This window comes from Psittacula echo (assembly GCF_963264785.1).
Source record: "Psittacula echo genome assembly, chromosome: 1".
Lineage (NCBI taxonomy): Eukaryota > Metazoa > Chordata > Aves > Psittaciformes > Psittacidae > Psittacula > Psittacula echo.
In genome coordinates this window covers 76,394,909-76,407,001 of record NC_137735.1, presented here as the reverse complement: position 1 = coordinate 76,407,001, position 12,093 = coordinate 76,394,909, and the positions used below count along the sequence as shown (strand labels likewise).

General features: G+C 36.6%; 1 protein-coding gene across 1 annotated transcript in view; it reads right to left on the bottom strand.

Moving 5' to 3' along the window:
- Positions 1-341: 341 nt before the first annotated feature.
- PRDM5 (PR/SET domain 5) overlaps positions 342-12,093 on the bottom strand; it is a gene marked incomplete at both ends in the record, with an annotated part of 86,710 nt that continues 74,958 nt past the window's right edge. The window contains one exon of the mRNA XM_080627299.1: positions 342-506. Within this exon, the coding sequence (XP_080483425.1) occupies positions 342-506 (165 nt within the window). The remainder of the gene's footprint in view (positions 507-12,093) is intronic.

The window sequence follows — 12,093 nt, the reverse complement described above, 5'->3', positions numbered from 1 at the left end:
ACAGTACTAATATCTAAGTTTGTAAGGCTGTAATTGAGAAGGTGAGGTTTGCTTACAGCTTTTTTTTTAGTTTCATTTTTATGAGGATAAAATTTTCCCAAAGTTCTTTAATCTTCATCTTTTTATTTTCAAGCTATGCTTTACTTTAGGTAAGTATCTTTCTTTGTTTTTTATCCTACTAGTATATTAAAAAAAAAAAAAAGTAGGAAAAATAATTTGCAAACACATAACCATTGTTTCTCTTGACTATGCTTACAAGTCAGGTGATAAGTCTGGAGTTTGTACACACGCAAAGGGAGCATTTCAGAGCATGAGATCCTTTCCTCTCACATATGCCACAATTAGCTGTCTGTTTCACCATGGACATTTTCCATGTGCACTTTGAGGTAGTCATTTCTAGTAAATTTCTTGTGGCAAAGCTGGCATTCTGCCATTGGTCGATTGGGGTTGTGAGTCAGCTTGTGTCGGATCAGCATCTTCTTCAGGCTGAAGGACAGATCACAAACCTAAGGCAGTGAAGACAAGACAAATTAAAAAGAAGCCTTAAAATTTCAAGCATGTATAGAACCCTTTATGTTCTATCACTGAGGCCACAGACACATGTAACTGCAATACTTAATAAATGAGCTGGTCTTTGGAAGAATAACTGCTTCAGAAAGCACCTTACTCTGTCTATTTCAATGTCATACAGTAACAGTGTTACCACAGGCACGGGGGGTGGTAAAGGAAAAAGATCTAGTCTTCAAAATATCAGCACACTGAGGTGTCCCAGTTATACTGTATTGTGTGTGGGTTTGGTTTGGGTTTGGTTTTTTTTTTTAACCTATTATTCTACCTGGCATGCAGTACTTCAACGTCATCTGAAGTATTTCCTTCCTGACTTCCAGAATGACGTCTGTGTGTTTCTAAAAAATTAGTTCAACTTGCTCAGCTACAAGGAGGGAGGAGTGAGGAAAAAAAGAAGCTCTGAAGACTGCAAGAAAGGTTAATACTTATTATAGAGGACTCTGCCATGCTAAAAACATCACTTTTAAAAAAATTCTCGTGCTGAAGACAAAATGAAAGGTTAAGAACAAGTTCAGCCAAGAGAAGTTAGAATGAACAGTTAAGAATCTGTAGGGGAAGACATTACATCAATTGAAAGCATGCAGTTACATTGTCACGTTCACCTTCCATCCAGGTACATACGGTATGCATGTATTTCCTGGGGGGTGGGGAGCAGAAAGGAAGCATGCTCCTGATTTGGCAAAAGAAATAGGAAAGAATCACATAATTAAATAAGAATGAACACCCACAGGCTTGCAATCCTCAAATTCCAGGTGCATTCCAGGCAAAATGTCTTCCACAGAGAAGAAACCCAGCACAATCTCTCCTTATGAAAATAAAGTTTTAAATTCATATTGGTACCAATCTAGTAACGAAAATGCTGAATTATTACTGATTCCTTTTGAAACCAGGACAAATAGTGCTGACTAACCAAGTAGATAATGCTGACCTACAGTATATGAATTTTATGCCAATTAAGGCAAAAACATACAATAACCATAAAAAGCGCAATAGCCAGAGGCAAATTTTGTATCCAAAATAATTTTTCCCCAAACAAGAACACTGCATGTGCAGTTGCCATCAAATAATTTTGAATTTATCATATGATCAAGTACTTTTATATAGCAAATGTAACTCTCCAACCTCTTTCAGACCCAAGCAACAGTCACCCTTTTGTTATGTGACAAAGAATATCACCTACAGCATCCACTGGTAAGGTCTTAATACTGCTTTTGCCAAATACCATTTTCTGTTTCTCTTCCACAGAGCACAAAAAGTGAACTCATAATGCTTATCTAATTGTAACAACATGCTTGCTCACAAGACTCAACGTGTTAGAAGTATCATACACTTGTAAACACAACGTGTTTCTTGGAAGCCAGAAAGCCAATCAAGGATATACACACATACAAGGTACGTACGTGATCTGCGTATCTTACACACGCCTCTCTTATTTTTCAAAGTAAAGAGCTTCTAACAGAGTCCTAAACTACATTTTTTTCATTTATAATGCTCATGTAACTAGTATAACATGCCCTGATGTTCCTTCAGGGCTCTAGCGTGTTCTACTACCTAACTTCTTCAAAAAGAACACGGAAAGCACAGGATCATATCATATAATACATCTTGTGCTGTGCTTATGCACAAAAGTTTTGGTTTCTGGGTTTTTTTTAAGAGTCTGCTTCAGATTTCAAGTTTATAAGTAAGACTGACATTTTTAGAGATTTACAACCATGCCTGCTAATGTGCACCTGAAATCTAATCAATCTCTTCAAAATGATCAAAGTTTTGATCAAGTAGGGAGGATCGAAGAGACTGACATTTGAAAGTAAGTGTAGGGTCAACTAAAGGCAGAGTGGAGGGAAACACTGTACTGGAAAGAAACCAGGACAGGCAGTACCCTGACCTTTCTGCCCCCAAAGAATAATCTGTGGTCTCTGAGGCAAATGAAAGTCAGTTGGCCTTCCAGTAAAAAACAGGCTGGTCTTCAGAGGACAGAAATCTAATTTATTAGGGAAAAAAAACCCAAAACATTTTCTATTTCCATACTTTAGTTATTTTCACTTTCCTTTGTGATAAATATGAGAGCTTTCACCTTAAAATAGGAATATTCAATTTCTACTATCATCAGTGGATATGTGAGCTTTGAGTCCTTGAGTTCTGAAAATGCTTTTGATGACAGAAATAAACACATAAATAAAGCGTAGCACCTTCACCAAACAGGTTTTTTTTGAAATAGCCAAACATTTCCTTTTTCAGTTCTTTGGCATTGAAAGCAATTCCTGTTTGTAAATGCAAATGTACTAAGAAACAAAGAAAATTCTGACAGAAAATGTTCTTTAATATGTTATCAATATTTAATTTGTTAAATGTCGATATATACTTAGAGAGCTGAATAGCTTCTATGACTGCTTCTAATGCCAGGTAGGAAACAAGAGCAGACAACTCTCTTACAACTTCTGTCTTTCAGTATGGCTTCATGCATGATTACAGTTATGGATATGCTAATAAATGAAAACACAGCCTGTTTTTCACCTTTAAAGGATTCTTAATAGGTCTGGGCATTGTCTTACGGACTTTCCCAATTACTTTAATGAGTAAGGCTATGCCAGTAATATTATTACTTCCTTAAAACATCCAATGGGAACAGGGAAAAAAAAATTCAGAAAATAGTAACAAAAATTATTATGAACATGGGAAACCATCATGGAAAGCGCTGAAAAGAGAAAAAACTTCACAGGAGTTGACTAAGAAGGAACATGGCACATGTACAGAGAACAATGAATGGAATAGCTATTAACCGTTTCTGTTAATGAAAGAACTAAAGGACAGGTATTGAAATTCCATTACAGTAACCTGACATACACTCTCCTCCCCAAAATCCACAGTTAAGAATTTGTGGAAGTTGTGCCATAAATTACCACTCAAGTCATTATAACAAAAATAATGAGCACACCTACAGGTATCTGTAGCAGGACAAAAATTGTAGGTGAGAATACCTGAGTGTATAAAGTATTGGAGAGTCAACAATAAATGTTTCCCATAGGTATATTTTTCTGTAACTGCCCACTACTGGTTTTCCTGTAACTTCTGCTGAAACATCTGGTAACATGCAATGTGAGAGCTCTGGAGGAACGGTTTGTTCTGCATAACATTTTCTATGTCCCCAGCACCTGTGTAACTGGAGTCCACATAAAATAAGGAGTAACTACTGAAAACAAAACTTTCAACACTCTTCAAGTGTGTATTAAGCAGCACACCATGATAGGCACCTGGACAACTGAAAAGGGATGAATGAATTGTAGAAGCATCTGCTGTTTATGTCCAAACCCCCAAAAGTCAGCAATCTCTGCAATGTGCACTGGCAAAAGACTAGTGCTAAAGCATAATTTTTTGTGAAACATGGCAGTAATTTAAAGTATTAAAATAATCTCTAGTAAATGAAGGCATATATATAAAAATTCTCAGAGAAGGACTAGGACTAGATACAGATTACAGCTGTTTCTAGACATACTATGGTTAGGAAAATACAGTTCTATCTAATAATGAGGAAATGTGAAGGAATAGTTGAAGCAGGAAAGTATGTTTTCATATAGCTCCTATTTTCGATTAAAGAAAGAAAAAAGAATAAAATAGAACCATCCGCCCAAACTGATCTGAAAAAGCACACTGTGAATCCAAGACCAGTGAATTTTGGATCCACAGTGTCGGAAAAATTTCATTTACACTGCAAACTAGCCAACAGCTAATAAACAGTACAGAAGTCTGAAAAAGTTATTGGCAATGATTTGGAATTAGAAAAATCTTCAGGGTCCAACCAAGAGCCAGGCTGAGATTATCTCAAAAGAATATAGAAAATCTCCTGACTTGTAGACATCAGCAAAATACTGAAGACAAAATTTTTCATACATTTTATTCTTAATGAAATCTCACCAGATTATTTCTTAAAAGACAGATCAATTAACAGACCCTTGTGACTTTCATGCCAAGTAATTATTCTAATTTTGCATCTAATACTAAAATTTGTGAACAAATTTACAGCTGTTCAGACTGAGTGACCTAAGATGTAACTGAAAGCTGGTGGTTCACTTGTGACTAGTTTATTAAGAGCTAGTATCACAAAACAAAGCACCAGTTCTATATCCTAATCTGATACCCTCCAACTTCTTGAGCAACAATTTATCTTCTGGCTTTTGCTAATTCTCAACATTTTTTTCAAAAGTCTCTGCACACTCAGCATCCTCATCTAACTTCCAAAAAGTTGTGAGATATGTTGTATACACAATGGGATATGCTGAATGAAAGGGACTTGAGAGTGATCAATGAACTGTAATATAATATGCTGCATTTCAGTAAGCATATACAACATCCATGTTTTCTCCAATGAACAATTTCAAAAAAAATAAAGAACAGATGTTGAAAATATCAGACCAGATTTCAGTAAATAGAAACTGGAAATTCTGAATTAGTATTTGTGTCATCCAACATCAGAAGCATTCAGATTACATGTAATGAATTAAATACCTTTTCCTGTATAAGCTAATCTCCAACTATTAACCTGTCATACAACACATACAGGAACCTAACCAGCATGAATTTGTAACTTGCAACATCCAAATTGCATTAATGGTGAAAATAACTCTTAAGGGATCCAAAACCATAAAATAACAGGGTGTACAAAGTTTCTGGCAAGTGGAGAAGGTACATAAAATTTCCTGAATGGTCTTTTATTAGTTAGGCAATCAAAGACTCTACAAAGTGTAACTTTATGCCACAGCCAATAGGTGCAAGGCTATAGTCTCACTGCAAGTAAGTCCTGGTGCTGCGTTGAAGTCAAGAAGACAAAGGGACAGACTCACATCACACTGAAATGGCTTCTCTCCGGTGTGGGTTCTCATGTGCTCATCTAGGCCACGCTTCTGACTGAAAGCCTTGTTACACTCTGAACACTGGTACGGCTTTTCCTGTATGAAATGACAACAGTGAGTGAAAGTGAGTGAAAGTGAGTAAACACAGAGCCCAAGTCATTAAAGGAGTGAAATTCTATCCTGGATGGTGCAAGTTTTATATTCTCTCTAAGGGATTATAGTCAGTGAAAACAACAGAAAACTACTTTCAAATGATTAAGGTAAAGCTGGGAAAGCCGTGGCCTGACAGTTTCCACTTTAACACCCACTTATGAATTAATTATCTGTTCCAGTCTTTCAAAACCAGCCATTTTGGGAATCTGTTTTTTGTAATGTGAAAGGTACAGACACATAAAATTCCAAGGTACTTTCCTGCATTGTCCACAAAAGCTTAAAGCGTAAAGACAAGTAAGATAACTATAAAAACCTCAGGTTTGTTAGCATGTTTCCAAACAGGGAAAGAGGTAAGGAGAGGAAGAAGGGATACAAGGAAATCATGTAGTAGAGAAAAAACTAATTTGAAAAGTGGTGACAGAAGGTTGATCACATATTCATTGCAGAATCTCAAAAGAAAAGCAGATGGCAACCAAGCCATCTGTATTTTTATTAGAACTATTGGTTAGCAGCTACTGTAATACATGATGTTATAAAAGTTGCAAGCTCACTAGCCTCAAATAGATATATGTACGGATAAACCACTTATATAAAGCTTTTCTTCTTTAAAGTTCTTCCTTAATATAGAAAATTATGTAAGGTACAATTCCTCCTTAATTCCACTGAAGTGATAAAAAAACTGTATGCAAAACAACATTTAAATAAATCAGTTAAATGTAAAAGTTAGCATTATGGCACTGCACATTGCCTCATTAAAATTTTGATGCTCTTAGAGGCACTTTCATTTTTGAATCAATCACACTTCTTTCATTCTTATTTTTCTTTTCCTGTGGCCCCTAATTCTGTATTGCTTAAGTTCTAAAGATAGGTATTTTAGGCAATGATGTAATTATTTAGTAAAATTTAAGATTTTACTAAACTCAATTGAAACCAAGACTGAAAATCAATAAGCAATAAAAATGCCAGGACTATGAATTAACAAATAATAGCCAGCAATCTTAATGGTCCTTTGGGAGATAACGTGGGATCCAAGGATAAGTGAGAAAGAACAACTCAGCTTAGGTGTTGAAGCTACAAAGTGAAAAAATTCTCTGGTTATTACTGTTCTCAGCTTATAGGGGAAAATCAGGTCTCCGTATCTTGCTGAATCCTGCCAGGTACTCAGCATAAACCGTACACATAATACAATGGACTACAAACCACTGTTGTTCTGGGTATGTCCCAGGCTCTCTCTTTAGTAGGGTAGGTTTTTGCAGATCCAGAGATCACAGTGCGGGTGAACACTGGGTTTTTCATTAGGTAGTACCCTCCCATGAGGTTTCCTAGAAAAGGCAGTGTCACAGACAGAAACTTCTCATCTTGTAGTAGCAGGAGTCCTCGAGCTCACTGAAACCACGTCCTAAGTAGTGTACACAGGAAAAAGCATTTCTCCAGCAGTTTCAATTTCAGACATGAGTAAATCATGAGACAAATTAAGTACATTTCAGCATGATGCAAGACAAATCTTTATACTGACAGAGGCTGAATATACGATGCCCTGCTGCATATAATCAAACTGGCCTAACGGGAAGCCACTAATGAGCTTTTCTGTGCAAGATTCTCCCTACACATCTTTATCATCTTTGTGGTTTTTTTTCATCATTATCTTTTTGTAATTTCCATGACTCTTCAGTATGGAGTAAAACATAACAAATTACCTAAAGGACATCTGAGCTGATCTTAAAAAATCATCAACTAGGCCAAAAAATTCAAATCTCAGGGAATTCTGCTAGACTGACTAAAGACATCATGGAGCAGGTTTGTAATTTTTAAGGAAATGTATGAATATGCAATAGTGATATGCAAATATGTAAAGCGGGTTTCTGCAACACCCCCCTTAATTGATTTTGCACTGTGGTTAACATAAACTGCATTTTCTGTGAGTTCTTTGAAAACAGCCTTTCTCTGTGTACGTTGTTCCACAGAACGTGCAAAGTAAAGTACATGATGAGTACACCTTCAGCACCTATGAAAACATTCATTATTGCAAACTGTACCAGGTGTACTTGCTCCTTTTTATCATCTTGTTCTTCAGGTATTATTATGATTGATTATGATTATGTTATTGATTTCAGAGTGCAATGGACTTCAGGATTCCATTTTGGAGGAACAGCCATTCTAAACTCTGGAAAGCTGAAATCACAAACCTGGGCTGTAATATCTTCCCCAAAGTTATGTTTGACTATTTTTATTATTCCCTATGGCCAAAAAGGGTATATCTAACCATCTCCTTGGCATTTGTATTCAAATTCACATATGTTGTGTGCCTAAAACACACCCAAAGCTGTCTTTGACCTAATTCTATATTCCTTACATCTGTATATTCCAGTGACTTCAGCAGACACAATTCTGATTCACATTAGCTGCCTCTCCCCTAAGCTATGCTGCCCTTCATTCACATCTGTGTTCATTTCAGCAAAATCAGTAGTGTTGTCCAGAGCAAAACCTGGCTTTACCTCTCTCCCCAGAGAAAAAGACTTATTTGTCAGTTTTGAAGAAGACATCATTCTCTAATTCTAATTCTATTTCATCAATCTCTAATTCTAATTCTAAGACTGATTTCTTCAAAACAAAACATTCTGTGCTTTTCTTCTCCTCTCTCCCACTTCTTACCCTCATCACAAACTTCCATTGCACAATACGTGGAGAAGGCAACATTTGTAAATGGGAAAGATCCTGTTGGCTTGGCATAAGCACCACTGCTCTAAATGCGAATAGAAAATAAACCCCAAACAGATAAAATCCACAGCAGTAAGTCTGAAAGAAAGTTAATGCCACCGCAGAAGGACAATAGGGACCAGTGATAAGATTAGAAGAAAGTTGGACAAATTTAAAAAATCAAGTGCCGTGGTTTAAGCCAGTTGGCAATTCAGCCACGCAGTTTCTACTCCCCCCCGAGGGATGGGGAGGAGAATCGAAAGAATGTAACTCCCACGGGTTGAGATAAAAACAGTCCAGTAACTAAGGTATAACACAAATCACTGCTGCTACCACCAATAACAATAATGATAAGGGAAATAACAAGGGAAGAGAATATGATACCACCCGCTGGAAATGAGCCCGACAGAGAAGAGGATGTGCCCTTCAGGGGCACCCCCAGGTACATCCCCGGGCATGAAGTGCTGTGGTATGGAATACCTCTTTGGCTAGTTTGGGTCAGGTGTCCTGTCCCTGCTTCCTCCCGGCTTCTCCTCCTCCCTGGCAGAGCACAAAAAAAAAAAAAAAAAAAAAAAAAAAAAGACTCACAAAGTCCTTGGTCAGAGGAAACATTCTGACCAGCAACTGAAAACATTGGCTTTATCAGTATTATTCGCAGGCCGAAAGTCAAAACCACAGTGCTGCACCAGCTACTAAGAAGGAGAAAAAGTGACTGCTGCAGCTGAACCCAGAATATCAAGCAAAGGGAAAAACCTGCTAATTGTCAACAATTAGGTCATTGGAAAGACCATTTAAGTCTGACCTCAAAGGAGTTAGCAACTGCTAGTACTATAAATCTACCTTCTGTTCAAAAAGCATCTGCAAGGCTGTGACTATGATGGCAGCAAAGCCAAAGGATTACATGTTTTCTTTTATTGATGACATAAATGAGGAAGGGAGCAGGGAGAGTGAGGAAGACAGGATGTAGCTGATACTGCAGTGATTTAATATTACATTTTAAAGTATATCAGATATAAATAAGAAACATGTAGATCAGGATTTTTAACATTCCTGCTTCTAAAAAAAGAAAAGCCAAGGAGAATCCAAATGGGACTTGGTATTCTGGGAGGTGCTTTGCCATAAGGTTGGTATACTAACTTAGAAGCTCCCATCTCTGACGATTTTCACTTCACTGTGTTAAAACTGAGAGGAATTCAACATTTTAACAAATATGACAAATAAAACAGTGCCTGCAATACACACTTCATCTGTCTGTGGATAGCTGAATCATAAATTACTACCTTGGATTCTATGCATATTGTGCTTTGCATTAGAAAGACATCAGAACGCAACATATTCTCAAGATCATCTGACAGCACCTTTAACAGATTGATAGAATGCCTACAGAGTATCCTGCAATCACAGTATATGGAAATACTTAAATCCAGAATATCTGAACTGCTAATTGTTGCTGTAGTTGACCGTATCTCACTTAAGAAAATATAAATGCATTATGTATATTAGTTTAGCACTACTGCATGTGTTTTTTTCTGCATACCTGGTAAAATTGATTACACAGGTAAAACATGAATTACCTTGGTAGGAGTATCTCCAAATAACCTTTTAAATCTGAATTTAGAACTATTACATGAGAACTATTACAGCAAGAGCAAGAAAACATTAGCTACTACTATAATCCAACAAACCATAGCTCAAGATTCAAATAAATGTGAGTTAATAACAGTTGTAGGAACTCCTTCCAAAGTGGCAGGAGCAAGTTAAAACTGGGCTGAACCTATACTCAAGAGAACTTATTCTTTACTCTTTTTTTTGTTAGATTAATTATTGATTTCCTACTGTGATTGCAGACTTAAACTACTCAGAAAGTCAATTTGTTGACAGCACAAATGTTAATCAATAAACCTTTTTAACACTTAGGTTTTAATTGACATATAGAGTACACTTAAAATCCCACATCAGTCTAGGAACTAATCTCTCATAAGCTCATTTTTTTTTTATGCTACTGAATTCAGCAGATTTAATTCTGATTTACTTGAGAATTTCACATATTGCACGTTTGTACTTTCAGACCATGTTCATACATCTAAGCACACATCTAATTAGAACTGCTAGCATCTTGGGGTAAGACATACTGGTCATGTTAAGTTTCACATGACTATCAACTTGCTGTATCTGCATTTTCTATATGCTGAAAACAGAACATTCAAAGAAGTTCAGAAAAACAAGGAAAAGTACACAGAATCATATATTACTTGTAAACATTTACACTTGTGACAGAAGTGTGAAAATTGCCAGGCATGAGGTGATGATACAGGACAGAAAAGATAATTTTTTTTTTTTTTTTTTCCTTTGGAGACATATGGGTATCTGTGTAACAAGACAAATCTGGAGACAAACATGATATATTTGGGAAAAAAAAAAACAAACAGTAAGGCCCAGTACATACATGAAGATTCCTGGTAAAACCTGAATAAGCCTGAAAAGGTCTCAACCTAAACTTCTCGGAAAACAGTAGGTATGGAACTTTTCTTGAGTGAGATTTATTCTCACAACAAGAAACACAGAGCTCAAGAAAAATACCAGCCTGTATTTTTGATAGCAAAATATTTTAAAATACATAGCTCATCCTTTAGCTTACTTTTCTTTCTTCTTGTTTTTCTTTCATTATTCTAAAACAAAGAGCTTTTCTTTGCTCCCAAAGAGAAAGTCTTACAATGCCATGTACATGAGATGCAGGTGTAATAACATCTGCTTTCAACCCTTATGTGGGGAATTGGAAAATATTTGTATTACTCTTAATGAATATCATTCGCTGCTACATGTATTTGCATTATCACTTGAACACAGGGTTAGAAAAAAAATCCTTTTGAAAAAAATCAGCAAGAATGGAAAAATGTGGCCCAGAATGAACAAACATGACAAGCCAGACAATATTAAAATACACTAGTCAGGCTTGCTGCTACCAAGAGCTAACTGCTCCAATAGAGTCCTGGAAATCCTATAGCTTTGCCAATTCAAAATGCAGAAAAGACAGTGGTGATCCCCCCTTACAGTCCAGGATGACAATGACAAATACATACTTCAGGAAGCATTATCTAAAGGGCATCTTAGGCACTGAGGCAATGATGCTGAGTTTATGTGTATTTCATATAAACCCTTTGCTTTGTGTGTTTTAAACCTTTTCTAATATCAGTAAAACTTTGTTGCAATTATTACTAATTATTAATGTTGATGTGTCCCTCAAACCACTCAAGGGGTCTCTAGCCAGTTGCACATGACAGGTATCATCCTCTCCAAAACTCCACCTGAATGTGAACTGAAAGAAGGTTCAAGGCTCCAATAGTCTGAAAAGCATGACCTCAGGAGCCTGGAAGAGTCCAATCAAACGCAGCCTAAAACAGGGCTCATGATGCACAGCCCATATGCAACCTGCAACCTAACTTGTAGTCACCCACTAACAGCAAAGTTCTACCAAAAGTTAAACAGAACAGTGACGAATGAGTAACAGAAGTCCTACAAAATTGGATGGATCTTTCTGCTTGGTCTAGAAACCCCACAGAGATAGCATCAGAAAATGCTGAGAGCCAGACCAAGTGAGTAATTCTTTACAAGAAAACCTGTTAGATAGCAGCTGTGGTAAAACCTCCGAGCCTCAGCAAATTCCAGTGTCAATGCACAGGTTTCTTCTACATTTAAGAAGAGCGATGGGTAGTATCACTATCAAGGAAGTGGTGACATGCAATATATCACTCAATTCTTTTAAAAATACCAACTTTCATCTTAATTGAAGGGCTGGGAATTAAGGTATAATTCAGTAAGAAAGACAGTA